Consider the following 19,439-nt stretch of genomic DNA (forward strand, 5'->3'; position numbering starts at 1 on the left):
TGTCTCACAGGCAAGGTGCTTACATATTCTCCATGGCGGCTAGTCAAAAAGACACAGGAGGTAAATATTCGCCTATCCCCCAACAAGGGGTCTTCCTGCACCACAGTCTCGCTGGCAGCCGGGAGAGACACAGAAAGTAAACATCCGCCAGTTCCACTACATGGTGATACATTCCCAAGCAAACCGTCAAGTGGTCCATCAGATCAGGGATGGCAGGCATTGCAGCATGCACAGGTGGCATCACCTTATTCAAATCCACATAGTGCACAGTCATTCACTAGGGCTGTGCGTTGATATGCCCTCTCCACAGGGCGAGGGCTCCAAGTCCCCCCAAACCTGGGGGTGAGGGACGACCTTGACCTCACCCTCATCTCCCACGGAGGACTCAGCAAGCGTTTCCTCCTGAGACTACAAGTCCCACATCCAGGCTGCCTCAGCAAGCACTTCTCAGCCCACACAGCTGCAAGGACCTTTGCTTTCTCCGACCTCTGCTGGTCGGAGAACAGTCCACGTCTTCCCACCCTTCCACAGATGTCCAGCTCTCCAGCAGCTGCACAGCTTTTTCAGAGAACCGTCCACATCTTCTCTGGTCACAGCACACTCCTCACGGGCTTCCTGAGACTGAGTGTTCATAAACACAAACTGTTCCAATGCCCTTTGGAGAGCTTTGGCCAGCACCATACGCTGCTCGCTGTGCCACGTGTTATGCAGCGACTCAACTATCGCTCCCAGCACAGGAACACAGGATATGGTGAAGCCAGAAAGGAACACCCACGGAGCCATAGATAGGGGAGTCAACCATTATATTCTCACTGGTGCCTGGGTTCGAGACACAGGAAGCAGGAGCCACACGACCCGCAATTTGCCTTCTGCATCTCTGCCTGCCTGCCACTCTGCCAACCAACCAACCTCCTTGCCAGTGTAGCCATGACAGTTATATTAGTGGCTAATGGCTAACGGGTAACAGCTGATGGCCACTCAGCCACAGCGGATGGCCATCTAATTATAGCTGATGGCCTTCTAATAACCGAGCTAGCACCTTTTCACCTGAGTCCGAGAGCCTGGAAACTGCTCTCTGGGACTCTGTCCTCACACTACCCCAAATTGCTCAAAGCACAGAACAAATGCTTGTTAAAATGATAGTGGGTTAATGCAAACAGAGCCTAATTTAAAGCAGCTGCTTCTCCCAGCTGACCAGATCCCCAAATATTTTCCTTTATTAACTTAAAAAAAAATTGGCTTACCTGAAGTATGTTCAAAGCATGTTTTTAATCTACTCCTTTTTTAAATGGAATTTTATTACACTATCATTTACATTTAAGAATAACACTAATAGGGTTATTTATATGGTAAGTTTACTTTTTTATGTGTTCCTAAAATTAATGATTTTGCAATAACACTTTTGAAACATGTTTTCATGGGTTTACTGTGCATATTTGATCAGTGGTATTTAAAGCAATGGTACTAAACTTTTCCAAAGGAAAAAAAAAAAAGATGACACATCACCCTGCCTCCCAATTCAGTAGAAATACTCAGAAAGGTATATGTCTCTGAGAAATGGAGGCCAAGTGGATTAGCAGCCAATTCCACCTGGAATAGCTGTTCAAGATAATAGAAATTATACCAGGGCAATTACCCCTCAAAATAGAGTGACTACATTAACCACATTAACCTAAACTCTTAAAAATAATCAATAAATGGTGAATAAGATTTTATACATATTGTATTTCACATTTGATAGGCTCTACTTTTTGAAAGAGAAAAATCAAGTTATAACCTTATGTCAGAGTACATTAACATAAGTATACTTCCTGGTTTGACTTTTTTTCATTGTACACAAATCCAGTTGGAACTAAATAACAAGCAAGCCTAACGTTTTGACCTAACGGTGCCTATTGCTATTTATTATTTTTTAGTGCGCAGGGTGAAAACCAGAAATGTTGATATATTATTTAAAAGACTGTATGCCTTTGGTATAGAAGCCTTTTGATGGACAAAACAGATAGGGGACACCCAAAAAGAGCAGTTAAGTCCTCTGCCCAGTGCGAGACATGGCTGCAATGTGTATGTGAGTTCAGTAAAGTCAAGATTATGAATGCCTATTCCAAAGGAATAATTCATAAGCCCTGCAAAAGCCTTTCAGAGAACAGTGTCTGATCTTGCCTAGCTAAAGGATATATATAGCTTCCTCATGACCAAAATGATAGACTTCTCACAGAAACGAAGAAAAGTGGGATAATAAACACACACCAAAAAGCAAAGTGAAGTTTTAGATTTAGGTTGGTGCTGTAATCAGTTGTGGTTTCATGAAAGTGGTTTTGGTTTTGGTTTTGTGTTTGGTTGATCTTTTTTCGGTTTGCTCGTTTTTAAAATGTGAAAATAAACATCTTAAAGAAACAGATCCAAATCAAATTAAAATATTTACAATATTTCAGAAAATACACAACAAATTGAAGTCTCAAAAAAAATAATAAAATTGTATTGGTCCTACATACACAGGGGCAAGAGTAAATATTGTCAATGTCTCCTCTCTGGTTTCCCACTTTGCTAGGCTAACAAAATAAATTGTAAAAGGCTGACAAAACATAAATGTCAGAAAAATGTACATGTTTTAATATCTGCTCCCAATTACAAGAAGATAAGTTTAGATGGCCTAAATTCTCATAAAAAAGAAGCCTATGGCTAATGATCATAATTTAAGTTGCCAGAGGCCAGATTATTTTCCTCCATGTTCTTCTAAGGGACCGATCTTCACAGGGTGGAGAAGAGAAAGCTGAATTATGAAAATGACCACAATTATAATCCAATAGCATTTACTGAGCACTACTGTAGACTCAGCACTATACACTTTACATACCTGACTTCATGTAATCATTACAACATCCTTGTATATGAATAGCTAGGGTTATTCCTCCAGATGGGATTTATGATTTGCTAAACTCCAGGACAGCAGCAATTACATCTGTTTGTTCGCGGCGAAGCAAAGTGATCACAGGTACCAAAAGTAACCTAAGGTTATTTGGCCACCAAGTGACTTAATGGGACAGGATTAATCCCACTTAAATCCCTGCTCTCATCCAAGCTTATCTGTTCATGATAGTTGATGCACATGGACTGAACTTCTTGTTGTATCCTGGGGGAAAGTGACTAAGAAACTCACTCTGGGGTATTGCAGAAACAGTTCAAATGAATGGTTAAGAAATCTCCAAGCTTCTGTGTGCTCATATTCTTCAAATGATTTTTATCATGCCAAAGTCAAAGGTAATTTGCAAGGGCGGCTTCGGTGTTTTTTTTTCCCCTTCTTCTGCCCGCTTCCCACCCCTCCCCCTCTGGTTCAAGCCATTGTTTCTCAGTCTAGTTGTGTAGGACACAGCTCCCTGGGCCACGCTGGTAAATGAAAAGTGATTGGTAATAGTGATATGAAAACATTAGTTTCTACAACTTCATATAAGTGCGGAACACCCCTCAAATGTCAATTAAACATTATTATCATTTGCACACCAGCATAAGGATTAAATTGTCCACCAATGTCTTTGAGAGACACATGGTCCAAAGTTCCAATTTTAGTTTATTACTCACACATTGAGAGAAAACACACATTCTTTTAAATTATATAAATTTTAGATTATGTTGTAATATGCCTACCATTGTTCTGGAATAATAGGTAAAAGGCAATTGAAACCAAAAGTTCAATTACTGCTTTCCAGATCTGCTTTGCAATTTTGAAAGATAAAAATAAACATAGGAAAATCTGAAAGAATAATCACTTCTCATGTTTAAAGCCAGGTTTTAAAATTTCCAGGAAATCTTTATAATTCAAATCTAATTTTCAAATGAACCTTTAACATGAGATGTCAGGACCTAAGGAGATAAAGGGGATGATGTAGTCTCCTTGTCCTCGAATAGTTTCAAGTCTAGGAAAAAATTAGATGTAGATGAAAATAAGTGCTTTGAAAGCCCAGATGAAAAACTGATGTCACTTCCCATTGGAGTGTTCCCTGATTAAAAAGTGGAAATAACTGTTCAACTCTATATTCCCCGAGAACCTGTGCATTTATCTTAACACAATGTATTCTAACTGCAAGCTTAAGGGGACATTTCCTCAGTTATACTGTGAACCCCACTAAGGGCAAGATTCTATCTTATTGATGTGTATATAAGCACATGCCACAGAGAAGATGCTGACTCAATGTTTGTTGTATGACAAACAAGGGAATGACTTCTCTGAAACCCAAATGTCTCCTTACTGGATTAAGTGCCATTTTCTATTCTGTAGCTCTGGAAATGGATGTAAGCACACACACCTCACACAAGTAATCAGTTAAATCATACCAGAATATAGCATGAAACTCAAAAAAAAAAACAATGCTTAACATCTCTCGTGACTGGTGCTACTCTCATTTTCAAAAATGACTGATTGAACTACAGACCTTATAGAATATGTAATTTTAAAAGTATGAGTAACACACCACAGTCAGCCCTACAGATAATAACTTGAAAGACAGAAGAAAGCTTTTCAACAAAAAAATACCTATTTCTTTGGTTTAACCCTTTGAAGATCCTTATTATAATACAAATGCTATCTGGTCAAGGGAAGCATATTCTAATCATCCTCCCATGAATTGACCTAGAACAACTGCTAACAGATGAGCTACCTAGTGAGACTCTTTGGAACAATGAATACTGGTCATGCTACTTGTGAAGACAAAGACCCTAGCTAGAAAAGTCCATAACATGGAGTCTGACACAGCAAGGCAAGACAGAAGCAGGCCCCATGGCTTTTTTGATTTGAGGGAGTGGAGAGCTGAAGGAGAGCTGGCGGCTAGAAACTTGTTTATCTACCCAAAAAATTAATTAAGAACTAGAAATGGAGAGGGACAAATACCAGATAAAACTGTAGTTATTCTATAGATTGTCCCAGCCTTAAACCTGCCTCACATCCCACCACCTTTCTCTGCAGATAAGCAGACTCTTAGATACTCTAATTTTGCAATTAGAGAACATTTGAAAACACGGCCATACATTTTCACTGCTGGCCTTAAACAGAGCCTTTGGCAACCCAAAGAGTTAATGTCCACTTTTCAGTAGCTACCTAATGTCAGAGAATAGCTGAATGGGATAGACACATGTGTGGTGCAGCAAACTTCCTTTCTGTTTTATTCTCTTCCAATTACTTGGTAGGAAGGGAACATTCTAAAATAGTAACACGAATTGACAGGTGGATGTCACCATGCTCAAATTACAGATCCAAGTTTGGATATCATTAAGTTTGCCTTTTTCCTTTTTTAAAAGAACATTAAGCTGTTGAGAAATTCATTTGAAAGATATGGAAAAAAATGTAAAACCAGGTTTAAGTAAGTTAGAAAAAGGCAGAAATTAAATAATTAAAAGTAGGTACACTTTTACTCACATGAATAAAAATCTTAAATAAATATACATACACATATTCACATGTCAAGTCCAATTGGCAAGCCGTTAAAAGAATGCCATCTGAGAACCTGGTTCCTAAGAAATGGCTTTACAGTATTGATGCAAAATCAAACCCCCTTTTGGAAGCTTTAGAGAACAGTTAAATCCTTAAAATACCATTCTGAATCTTCTTTATTTTCACAAGGGAAATATGTTAACACTAATGTTGCCTCCAACTGCTGTTCCTTTGGCAACTAGCATGTGTAAAAAAGATTCTTCATTTCTGTACCCTCCATTTGATAAATAGGTCTTTTTTTAAAAAAAATTCAATATCAGCTGTTAAAGTTACATCTTAAACCTAAAATATTAGTACCCTAAATAATGAAAGAGTAAGTCTGTACTAGAAAATAAATTTTCTTTGCATGACTGAAATACTGTGGTCAAAAGCATTGCCATCCTGTAACTGTATTTTGAACAGAATGTATCTAAGGAAGTGCTAAAAACTAGATTTGAATGATAAGTGGGTTGAAAGAAAAAATGTGTAGAAAGGAAAAAAAAATGTTTATAATCTGTTCAAATTCTCAGCTTAAAAATTATCAGTATCTAATTGGTTAGAGCAAGAGTTTAGATGCAGGGCTTAGTTTCAGAGCCAAGTTGCTGGACATATAAAATTAAAACCTGCTGCTTCCAAATCCCTTCACCTTTCCCCTTATCCCCAACCCCCTCCCACACACCCATCTAACCACTCTCGGTTTTTTCTCTGCGTCCCCAAAACTGACTCTGATTAGTTCATTCACATAGTCTTTTCTTTAGATTCCATATATAAGTGAGGGCCTCAGGGTTTTTCTTTTGAAAATTAATTTGGGGAAGGTATTCTATAATGTTGTAAAGATTTTGTTGGGTATCCGATGGACATGCGTCCTATTTGGGAGACCACCTCAGGGATACTGTGGATACCTGATCATGGCATTGTACATCAGAAGCTAAACATTAATGAATGCCAACTATAATTTTATATATATAATGTGATGGTTCAGTGTGAGGTCGGAGGGATAGTGGATGGGGGGAGGGGGGTTCACAGTATGAGGGATATAAATGATGAACGTCTAAGTATTACCTTGTTTTGTACACCTGAAACTAATAAATAAATTAATTAATAAAAAAAAAAAAAAAAAAAAAATTAAAACCTGTAATGTTTAACCCTACCTTTCTGCCAACTTCCATTCCTCCAATACAGGACCTCTGGGCCACTCTGTTGAGTTGCTTCCTACAACAAGCAATTGCTTTGTGCCTCTTAATGACAAGCAGCCACCACAAAGACCATGACATTTTGCTGTAAGAGCTCGCCCATGTGCTGTGGCATGGCATTGTGGTCACCAGGCTTGCTCTCATTCAGCCTTTAATAGAAAGGGGGCAAACAGAGACCTGTGGGAGTCACACCACCTCTTCTCGGTGGATTGGGTAGTGTTTCTGAGTTCGGTGTGAATATTTAATATGGTTACTAATAATAATGCAGTTATTCATTGGTACAGAAGATAAATTTAATGGCCTCCATTAATATCTGGATGGAAATATCTCAGTGAACACCTAGGATAAGTTCAACTTCGATCTATCATTCGTGGAGGCTGAGTCACAAATTGATTATTTAGCCTTTTGGGAAGAAAAGTAGCAAAGATGGATCCTATCCATTAAAGTCAGGAATATCAAAATTAAAAGTATCAACTGACTTTTGAAGATCTGCAGTCCAAGAATAAATGGAGTAATTCAAACATACTTGGAAAAATTCAAACTACATCCTGCAAGAAGTAAAATAATTCAGTTAGAAAATTAGACCATGTATAAATATGTATAATTTCAGAAATATACAGTCCCCTAGTTCTGTTTGACTAGTGAAAAATTATTTCAAATCAAATATCTCAAGTTGCTGGAAAATAAGGTTTTGTATTATAGTTAGGGTCTAGATTATTGACATTATTCAATAGCAAATGTTCTTTAAATTGATTGCTTCTGCTCCCGCTACTCATTCTCACGACACACCACAATCCTAGGCTCCATTTGCCATCTATGCTTTTATCACTGCTGTCCAGTAACAAAAAATACCTCATATTTGTCAACATGGAAGCTATAAATTGCCCTTTCTTATTTGCTCTCAGTATGACAAGCAAACATGAATCTTAGATTGCACTTGCAGCAAGATCAACAACTATGAATTAATGCAGTCTTAGAAGCTAAGTTTTGATGAAGCATTTAACATAACCAAATAGTTTGTCACATTTTTTGCTAATTTTAACGTATACAGATGAGCAAAATAATGTCAAAATACTCACACATAACTGCACACGCGAATTACAGAAAGCCTTCCCTTTTAAGTGGACAAATATACTAACACAGAAATATTTAAATTATGTATTAGCAAGTAAAAAATTAGATTTTAGCAGAACATTAAAATCTGTCAGTCAGTATTCTTCGTTTCACATGATTATCCTGCTGGAAGACTAGAAATAAGTAACGAATTCTAAGTTAGGGTTTCGAAACTTTAGCACTATGGATATTTGGGAGCAGAAAATTCTTTGTGATAGGGACTGTCCTGCTCATTGAAGAGTATCTAGCAACATTTCTTGATACACTCTATGCCAGTAGCACACCCACCCCAGCTATGTCAACCAAAAGTATTTCCAGGTATCGCCAAGGGTCCCATCGGGGACAAAACTGCCCCCAGTTGAGAGCCATCAGCAACTCATTGAATCTACAATAAGGACAGGACAGGATTTGACTTACAGAAGTCTTCACATTATATAAGAACAAAAACAAAAATGACATGCATTAATTACTACTTAGTAAGCAATCATTTGCTTTCCTTTAGACCTGATTCCTTTTGATAAGAATACTATCTCAAAGCATAAGAGCTGTGGCCAACATTTTTAAAACCCCATCCTCATGGTTCAAAACCCTTCAATTCCGCTGCAGCTGACTCAGGGTGGACCCTGTGCTCTTCAGTCCAACAGGATGGAATTATCAATAACAAGATGGTCTCAAGCAGAATCAAGGCTCTCACTCAGGAGATCGCAGTCAGACTGCTTAGGCACACCTTACTTTTATGATCTTGTGGTTTCAACTGAAACAAGTTGTTCTGCATACTTCCTACTACAGCTGTAACTACGTGACCTCCCGGTTTCAGTTTGTCAGTGACTTCACTGATAGCTGAGTCCAGATTTGGTTTTTCCTAAACACTTTAGACCCAGCATTCCACGAAACAGGCTCCAGGCAAGCTTTGCTCAGAGCACCGCTGGAACTAGGAGCCAACAAACATGTTTTGCCTCGTCCGCAGCCTCCTTAAACATCGGCTATAGAGTTTCAAAACAGTATGATTTTAAGGGGGAGGACGTCTCTTCTTAATAGACAGCAACAACTTAAGAAAAAGACTTTGCAAGTCAAAAATATCTTTGCCCATCAGATAGGTCTCATGAGAGAATGCCGATTAGGAAAAAAAATAAAACGGGTTTTTCCATAGTTATTTTTCAGAGAAATTAGAGATGACCTCACATACTGCCGAAGTAAACATGACATTTGGGGCTGAAATTTAGGATCGCTCCATTATTCCAATTAGTCAGAAATGCCGACAGACACATCCTGATGCTGTACATGTCACTGCTCTGTCATTTAGAAAGTGTGATTCAACAGAACTGAAGCACAGAGCTTCAAAATGGCTTGTTCACTTAAAAATATGTACTGCTTTTAAAAGATTAATCTTACCTGGGACTTGGGGTTATACTACAGAAAGACAATGTGTACTATAAAATATATGTATATACATTGTTATTTTCTCCTTAGAGGGGAAAAAGGACCATATTTAAGATTCAACAGTCAATTTTTAAATAACTAGTGAACCTATTACAACAGGGATATTAACCATATAAACTAAATCTTCGCCTGAATTCACAGAAACTAATTTTTTCATTTCTGTTATTTCTATAAACACTTTATTCTACTTTTTCCGTGGAAAATGTTAATTAGGTTTAAGAACCATGACATAAGGAGGCAGTCGTTATTACAAAATTAAATCATTTTCCTGTCTCATTTATCTAGTAACAGCAGTTAATCCTGATTCACTGAAAGCAAATTAGATTTCCGAGGTGGGGGGGGTGGAATCGCACAAGAGCTTAAAACTAGATTTCTTGAAACCAAACAGTCAGTCACACATGAACACCATTTTCCATCTAAAATCTAAGAGCAACACCTGTGCATTCCCCATTTAGACTTTCTCATCTAAATACTTCCAATAGTAGCCTTGGACAAGTAGACAAGAGTAAATGGTTTGATATACCAGTGCCCCAAATCCTACAAGATGTACATCTCATATCCAAAATTGTGAAAACCAATTCATTTTTAAAAATCAGCCACAACTGACAAGATCATTAGCTTTATAGCTTGGTCCTAGGCACTGCTGCCTTCCAAATAATTAGAAAGTCTCTAATTACTGTCCCTCTCTCACTTTAATGTTACCAAGTATGTCTTAATTCCAAATATAAAAACTATTTTTCAATAACTCCTCTTACTCTGTAAACTTTAATATAACTTCTAAATTAGCTTTATAAAAATAATGAGTATCCTCACTATTAGCAACCAAGCACTACCTTGTTGTACAAGCATTAAAATATAAACTACCATTTTAGTTAGGATAGGGATTTAAAATAAGACGGTGACATGTTATCGATTACAGCTTCACATCCCAGTCCCTGAGCTATTTTTTAAGTAGTCTGCTTGGGAATGAGAACAGAGGAAGACAGAGATGTTTTTTAGTCATCAGGAACTCTCAGTTATTCTTTTCACTTAAGCTACAAGCCCTAGGTTTAAAACATATATAACAGGACAGTGAAACTTACTTGACAGTGACTCGATTAGATAAATCCTGTAGATCTCCAGGATGGAAAAGCTGGGCTTCTTTCAATCCAATCTGTTCACAAGCTTTCAAAAAAACGTTTATATTATCCTGTGAAAAGAAGTGGAAAGTGATTGCTTAGCCGAGCTCTCTCTCAAAGGTTACAAAATTTTATGATATAATTTCCAAGCTTCAAAGTCCAATTACAGCCAGCAAAACACACACAAAAAAGGAGGCAGCAAAACCGATGAATACATGTATTAGAAAAAAATACATGGGCATGTATAGCCTTTCAGTCTTCCAGCACATAAACGGTAGTGCTATCTTAAGCCCGGGCATACACCGTTTCTGTGATCTTTGTGACTGACAGGTTAAACATTACCTGTTATAGGACAAGTGCCTAGCCACTGAGCAGTAATCTACACTTTGATGTCAGCTCTGCTCTGCAAACAAACGCCCTCTTCCCAGCTTTGCACGACAAGCTTCACCTCTCCTCTTTAAAAATAACTCCAGCTGACATTCACCCACCCAGAAACTGTTGGCAGGGAGGAAATAAGAGGAGGAACATTCTGTTTCTATGATTACAAATTACAGAAAGACTGCGGAATACCACACCTGGAATCTGGGTTTGGTTGCCGAGCTGGCTCTTGACAGACAGGGAAACCATACTATAGGACCCAGGAGAAGCCTCGTGTTCATTGGCTAAATCACATAGTTTAGGTGTGGTACATGACTCACGCCCTGCACCTGCCTCAGGAACTGCCTCCAGAAAATGAAAATCTAGGTTGTCCCCATATCTGATTTCAAAACCAAAATCATCCATTCACAAACCAATGCTTTTCAACCATGTGAACTGTGACCCAGTCACTGACTACAATATATTCTATTTTACAGTCTGGTACATTTCAGAGACACACATTTGGTGAGCAGAATTAGCTTGAACTTCCACCTTTACTCCTCTTAAAGAAAACCCTTTCCGGGGTTGAGCTCGTGATGATCCCACGTGGTCTCTTTATCTTCACTGTGTTAGGGTTTTTCAGGCAACAGAATGGCCTCCTCGCATGCCAACACACGTCTGTCCACTTACACATGCTGGCAACACCCCATCTGTGGTGGGAGCCTCAGCGTCTCCCTGAAACCTCATCTCCTTCCCTAACAGCTGGTTGTGAGGGACCAGAAGGTAAGCCACCACTTGGAGAAAGAAATTACTCTTTTCCCACGTTGACAGGCTCATCCCTACAGGAAGAAAAGGCAGAATGGTACAGCCAAGTAGGAGGGAATGATAAAGAGAGAAAGACAAAGAGACTAAATTCAACAGCTTGAATTCTTCAGGGTCAGATGTAGGGAAAGGGCAAGCAAATGTATGGTGATAGAAAAGAAACACTGATTGCTAGGAAACTCAAATACATTTAAAAAAAGTTTTGTTGAGGTAGGAGGCTATTCTAGCGTACTACCAGGAAAAGGCGGCGTGAATTACCTGGCTGAAAGCTGAAATCCATGATTCATTTTAAATAAGAGGACAAAGATAAAAGGAACTTACAAGTCAAAAGTTGAACAGCTCAGTTTAACCTGTGTTTAACCTGACTTTATGTGGAAAACGGGGAAATAATGTATTGGCAAATTCCAGGGGGAACAAAAGTGATCATTTTGTTGGTAAGCTCATATAATTTCTAAAAACTACATTATTTGTAATTACCAAATGATTCAAATGAATAGTTCTAATAGTAGCCCTTGGACAAGTAGACAAGAGTAAATGGTTTGATATACCAGTGCCCCAAATCCTACAAGATGTACATCTCATATCCGAAAAGGAAAAATAATCCATAAGAAGTTCTTCCTACAAATTCGACTGGTTTTGAGTGTTTAAAATATTATAAAGCATTAAAACAAAGTTAAACTAAAAGTAAACCCATTGAACTGACAGCCAAAATAATTCTTCACATATTTTATAAAAACCTAATAGCATTCATTCTGTTGATAAATATGTACAGAGTGATAAGGACAGATAAAATCACACATGCCTCAAAACCCATCCATAGAATTTAGAAAGAACCACTTAAAGTGAAGTAACTACACTTCGTTAGAGACAAAGAAAAAAGTACAATATGGATAAATTCTATTCACAAAAAAAGTCTTTATATTAAAAAGATGAATCTTTTCAACAATTTGATGATGCTCAAGTTTAAAACAAACTTCATAAAGACACACTTGACCTATGCAGCAGGAACAGGTGGTACTAAGATCAGAGTTGTAACCTAAATCATGCTTACTGGACTGGAGCCCATTGGTATAATAATCTATTATGCGATTTCAAAGCACATAGGCAAAGAGTTGCCTAAAGGGAGATACAAAATTATAAAATTGTCATGTTTGGTGAAACATCATCAAGAAGCCACACCCAGCTCAACATATTAAAAGGGAAGCATTTAGTTCTGTTAATGGAATCATTTTCACTTGAAACTACCAACAAAGATAAACAAAAATAAAAACAAAAGACAACCCTGAAACAAATCTTATCTCATTGGACAGGTAGCCAGGACTGCAAGTTAGCTCTACCACTAATCAACTGTGTGGCTTTGGAAACATTAGTTAACCTTTCTGGCCCCATTTTCCTCATCTGTGATTAGTTTGTGGATCTGTAACCCATTACCAAGGGCACACACTTCTCTCTTCATGGTCAGGGAAGCCCAGCCCTTCCTAGCCCAGCCCTTCACCCAAATATTTCATAGCCCAATTTATGTAAAATATTTTATGTCAAAAGCCTGCTCTAAACATCTGCAATTCATACACTTAGAGGACCAAGAGTGGCTCCTCAAAAATAAACCCCAAAGAAGATGATTCCTGGAGATCTGCAATAGTTCCTTTCAGGCTTAAGTTGTTCCATGACTACGAATAAAAACAGACCTATATAAATACAAAAATTCTCTCCAATGCCCTCCCCACCCCTTGTCCTTGAATCAATTATGAGGGTAATCATAAGAGGTGGGGGTGGAGGGGACCAAGGTAAATTAGAGAGAGATTAATGAGTCAAGAACAATAGCACTTGCTAACAATTGAGGCAACATGAGGAAACCACAAAAACTTACAAACATTTCCAGATTTACATTAGCCCACTGTAGTACCTCTACTGGTCATCTACTGCTGCATAACAAATTATCCCAGAATTTAGCAGCTTAACACAATAGACACTTATGATTTCATAGAGCTTCTGAATGTCAAAATTTGGGAGTGGCCTAAATGGGATGGTTCTGGCTTGGGGGTGTCTCAGGTTGCTGAAGAAATGTCAGGTGGGGCTGCAGTCAGTGAAAGTTCTCCAGGGATTTGAAGAAGCAGCTTCCAAGATGACTCACTCAGATGGCTGTTAAACCAGGGCTGGTGATTGGTAGAAAGCTTCAGTTCTTTACAAAATGGACATCTCCATAGGGCTGCTTGACAGGGAGAATGATCCAGGAGAAAGCAAGATGGAACCTGCGCTGTTTGATGACCTAGCTTTTCAAGTCACACCACAATTTCCTCAGTATCCTGTTGGTTGCATAGGTTAGCCCTATTCAGTGTAAGGAGGACTACACAAGAACATAAATAGAAGGAGGTAAGAATTATCGGGGACCATCTTGGGGACTGGAGACCACAGTTCATTTTTCTGGCCCCAATGATTCATGTCCTTCCCACATGTAAAATACACTAACCCTTCCCAAGACATGGGAAACTCACATTCCTTTAAAAGGTGAGCTCATAGTCTGGAATCTCACCATCTAGAGCAGATCCAGGTGTGCATGAGGTGCCTCAGGTATAGTTCCTTAAGTATAGCCCTAGAGCACAGTTCCTCTCAACTTGAAAGCCAGTGAACTAAAAAGACTAGTTACCTGCCCTCACCACACCCAACATACAATAGTGGGACAGGTGAAGGGTGGCTATTAGAGACACTCCAGTTCAAAGTGTGGAGAAATGAACACCACACAGGAGTCACTGGTCCGCAAATTCTGAATCCTGCAAGGCATAGACTGGCAGGCCATTTACTAGGATTCGAGGCCAGGGAATATTTCTTTATGGTTTTTTGCTTCACCCTCCAGACCCTTGGTTCACCTTAAAAATCATTTTTCCATTTCCTTTAAAAGTAGCCTGCATTTGTAGCAGTGTTAACTTTTCCCCATCTGTTTCTTCCTCATAGAAGTTTGGAGAACTAAAGGTCTCTTCATTTTGTAGTCCTCTGTCCCTTTCAGTCTAAGTTTACAATGTTTCTGCAAATACAATTTTCTCAAAAATACGCTAAGTCTTCTGTGAACCTTATGGACTTCATTCCATCAGACACACACACAAAAAAGCCACCCCTACAAATCCCTTCAAAAGAAGCCATTCTCTATCTTGGTCTTCAGAGATGACTGAGGGGCGTCACCCTTAAGCTTCTTGGAAGCCCAAATGATTGACTAGACAAATCTCCAAGGCACCACTTTGGATCTTTCTAAGATCTCAGAAGAATTCTACCACACCACACCCTCAGCTTCATCTTTAAACCTTGTTTTCCTGCCATTGCTCTGAATTTGATCTTTGCCTGAAGGCCATTCCTCAGTTCTAGCATCATTTACTGACCAAGGATTCTGATAATTTTCAAAACAATTCTTGTGCCTCTCATGCTTATCATTGTATCCTTCACACTCGCATATTTTACTGTAATCAGCAAGAGGAATCCAGGCAGAACTTTACCACTTCATTTGGAAATCTTTTCAGATCACCTAATTCATTAAATACAATTTATAGGTAACAAAGGGACAGATATCATGTGAGAATTGTTGGGACCTCTATAGAGGTTGGCTACAATGCTTACATAATAAAGAATACAGATTAATCATTCATTTGGAGTAGAAAAATAAACTGTTTTAGAGACACTGAGTTTCAGATATCCACATCAAGATGTCCAGCTAATGGCAAACTGGGTATGGAGCCCATTAATAGTGTCTGATCTTAAAACATGGTTTGGGAAATCAAGCACATTTTGGCAGCAGTTGAAATTAAGGATGTGGATGAGCCATGTTAGGAAAAGCAAAGCTAGAGAAAGATTCACAATCAGACACCAATATTTAAGAGGCAGTTATAAAAAAAAAAAAGAGACAAGAAAGAAAAAGTATATAGCAACCAGAGAACTCAGAGGAAAAGCAGAAGTGAATAGCATTATGGAAAACAAGGGAACAAGCCCATCTCAAGATGGGCGAGTGCGATGCTGCAAAGAGCTCCAACATGGCAAAGATGAAAACTGCCAAAAGAATCTAACAATCTAATGGAGAAATCTTAGCGAACATAAACTCCAGGGGGCTAAATAGTAAATAAGTGACACTGAAGACTAGCCGTTTACTATAAGGCACGGATCACCCCAAATCCAAAAGCTTTCCTTCTCAATGCTACCCTAATAGTCTTGTTTCCTACTCAAGTTTTCCTTCACTTTCCCCAAAGCAACCATCTCCCAACCCTCTGATGTCAGGATGCTCCGTTTCTGGCAGGAGGTGAGGTGGGGAGAGCAGTTCTCACTCTTGTTCTCCTGGTCCCAAATGTAGGACCATGTTCCAATTCCTCCCAGCATTTTCTAGTTTTAAACATGAACACAATTATCCATTTCTATGGAATCTTAACTTTTCTCTATCTCTATTATAAATCCCAAAAAGAGAGTTATGAAAAGAACAGGAGGCCAAAACAAATATTCTAACACTAGACTCAGAGGTAAAATAGGTCTTTGGTAACACTTCCCCTATCAAAGCCTTTCATCCCATTTTCCTTCCAAAAGCATTTATGCAATAACATATTCCCATGTCACCTAGGCAGGTTTCCTTGCTGTTTTATCAGGAATGGAAGTAGTTGGGGAGAGTGTCAGGGCCCCAGAGTTGAATTGATCATATAAGACCTTATCAGGCAATATAAAGGCTCTCTCGTTTCATTTTTGTTTTTTTACTGTTTTCTTCCTCATCCTATACCCCATTACTCTTTATTAAAAGATGTCTTCTCCTTAAGTGTATAACCTGAAGAATCAAAAAGAAATGTTCAAACAAGTACATGTCCAAAAATACTTGTTTTATTGCTCTAAGTTTTACTGTACTTTACCGATGTTGCAGTTTTTACAAATTAAAGGCAAGACCCTCCACCAGCAAAAAGATCACGACTCACTTTCTTTTGATACTCGCTTTATTGAGGGGGTCTGGAATCAAACCCATGATATCTCTGAGGTCTGCCTGTACATGCATATTGATTACACTATTCACAACAGTCAAAAGATGGAAACAACTAAGATGTCCATTAACAGATAAATGGCTAAACAAGTTGTGATATATCCATACAATGAAATACTATTCAGCCATAAAAAGGAATATAGTGATGATACATGCTATGGCATGGATGAACCTCCAAAACATTATTTAAATAAAAGGTCACACACTCCGTTTATATGAGATATCCAGGATACATAAACCCATAAAGACAGCATGTAGATTAATGGTTGCCAAGGTTGGGGGTGAAGGATAAAATGGGGAGAAACCACTTAATAGGGAAGAGGTTTTACTTGGGAGTGATAGAAATGTTTGGTGGTTAAACACTGTGAATGTATTAAATGCCACTGAATTGTTCACCTTAAAATGGCTAATTTTATGTTATGTAAATTTCACCTCCGTAAATTATTTTTTAAAAGGCGCCTTCTCTATTGTGCTTAAAAAAGTAAATGTCCTTTAAAGTGTCTATTTGTGTAGTCTAATTTACATAAATAGCATTATGGTCTATTTTTTTCTCTTCCATATTGAATAATTTTGTTACACAAAAGACTAACTCCTCATCAAAGTGTATGCGTTGTAAAGTATCCTGCCTGATAAAATTTCAAGTGTGATAACTTCCAACATGTAGCAGGAATACTTTGTATCAAGAAACCTTAATATCACAACAAATGGGGAGCTGTCTACTCATAAGATCAAACCAGTTAGGCCCACTTATGCAAATATTTCCTGAGTGTAGAGGTCAAGAGCTGTCATAAACAAAAATGGGGTCTTTAAGATCAAAATCCTAACTAATTCTGAAAAGCGGTGAAGCCATGATCAGGGCTGTGACCTGATGGCCATGCAGGTGACACGTGAAGCTCCCAGAACGACATCACCTGGATGTGATCTCCATCCAAGACCCAAATGCTCGTCCTGTGCTCACTTTGGCCTGTTATTCCCACCGCGGTTCTATGTTCTATGCCTACCCTAAGAAAGATGTTTCAATCTAAAAAGAGAGGGCATTATCGACTTCCTCTGAACCTCACACATGATGGTTCAGATCAGTTTACCCAAGAGAGCTGGTGACCTCATTCCTTATCTTATTTATGATAGGGCACCAAAGCCCCTACCTCCTCTCCCTTTGGAACTGATAGTGCCAAAAAGTTAGCAAGTATATGGCAGCAATCAAGGGGTAGTCACCACTGTTTCAGGCCGAGAAACTGAACTAAGGCCATGGTTTAGAATAACTGTCCCCGGTCAGCCACACCCGGATCACCAGAGGGAGCGTGCAGAGTCTCCACTCAAGCGAGGCTGCTGCAGTCAGACTGGAGAACAGCTGCACTAGCCTCTTGCTACTCGATGTGTGGTCCTTGCACCAGCAGCCTGGGCATCACCTGGGAGCTGTTAGAGACGCAGACTCTCAGGCCCCACCCAGACCTGCTGGGTCAGAATCTACCTTCTAAGAAGGTCCTCCACGTGATTGAGTCTTTGTAGACGTAAGTTTTCTGACAAAGAACAATATAAGAAAAATATTTCCAAATATGACTGAAAGCAGTGTTTCTCCTTAGTATGAACACGAATCACCTACGGATTACAGAGCTCACCATTAGGCCATCACCAAGAGTGCTTGAATTCCATTCTTGTGATACACTAATTGTGAGCACACTACTTGTGACCATTCAAATTATCTTAAAGCAACTCCCAAGCAGCCGGGTAATGACAAGATACCCAAATTTGCATTGTAATTATACAGTTTCCATTAAGAAAGCAGTTAAGTCACAATTTTGGTCGGTTGACAACTTGTTTTATTATTGTGGAAAATTCAACCTCGATTTAGGGCTTAGTTAATAAATGTAAAAGAAACATAAATGCGAAGAAACACCTACATTTTATGACTATCATATGTAGGTAAACACTCCGAGATCCAAATTCAATAGTTATTTGTGATAAAAATAAGCAGCTAATTTGTTTTCTGTTTGTTTGTTTTTTAAGTTTTATTTGGGTCCTTATTTCTCTAGAAAGAAAAAGCCTCAGTCATTTGCTGGCTAACAGCAAAGGAACTGAGGACAAGGAGAGCATTTGTCAAGTTTTGTCACATGTGAAAATAGGAACAGGAACCAGCTAGGAATTGCCAAGTGACACTGAGGGCCCAGGAGACTATACATGATAATTTTGCCAGAAGCTTGGTGATTTGATTCGTCTCCAGCACTGTTGGCAGAGTAGGAACAAAAACCAGACCAAGAGGCAGAACTGCGAGATGGCAAGTTAGGGTAGCAGCAGGTCAGGGAATGAGGGCGGGGTGCTCTAGTAGGATAGTTACTGAAATGCTTAACTAGCTCGGGTCACAGCTACATAGAAGCAGTAACAGGCTTTGTCAGACTGCAGCATGAAATTGTGTACAGTCTTGCATATTATGCAAAATAAACTTAACACCAAAAATGAATTATAAAACTTACCTGCTCTTTAAAAAAAAATAAAGCTGAAATAAATGCTTAAGAAGCTCTGTCTGATAATAGATTCATGGTTGCCAGAGATGGAGGGTTGGGGATGGGGGTGGGAAGGGGTGACACAAAATGGTAGAATAAAAGAAAAAAAAGTTCTGTCCTCAAATTATTCATGTTCTATGCTCCAAACAGAAAAGTAATTGCTTAAAAAAATGTGTCATAATGACACCAACAGGCACATTTCATGAAGTAATGAAGCCTGTTTAATGAACTCCATAGCAAACTTGAGCGCTCCCTGAGAACTGGAGTTTCTTTGGTGCAGCTGTTCCCACTCCCCCTCTTCCATAGAATCACTCTTATAGGTTATGTGTCTCAATCATCAGATCTTGTGTAGGCTTTTCCCCGCCCAGGGACTCCCAGCTTTATGAAGCTGGCTCACTTTTTAGTCTTCTCTATGTCAAAAATTCCAAAGATTCCCTC

The 19,439-nt window shown here is 38.8% G+C and overlaps 1 protein-coding gene across 14 annotated transcripts in view; it reads right to left on the reverse strand.

Annotated features, from left to right (window-relative positions):
- LMO7 (LIM domain 7) overlaps positions 1 to 19,439 on the reverse strand; it is a 190,489-nt gene that overhangs the window by 87,498 nt on the left and 83,552 nt on the right. For 9 of the 14 annotated variants that reach the window (XM_081046315.1, XM_081046326.1, XM_081046325.1 and 6 more), the window contains one exon: positions 10,293 to 10,399. In XM_081046315.1, the coding sequence (XP_080902441.1) occupies positions 10,293 to 10,399 (107 nt within the window). The other 5 variants (XM_081046324.1, XM_081046323.1, XM_081046321.1 and 2 more) reach the window with 2 other exon arrangements.

This window comes from Rhinolophus hipposideros (assembly GCF_964194185.1).
Source record: "Rhinolophus hipposideros genome assembly, chromosome: 4".
Classification (NCBI taxonomy): domain Eukaryota; kingdom Metazoa; phylum Chordata; class Mammalia; order Chiroptera; family Rhinolophidae; genus Rhinolophus; species Rhinolophus hipposideros.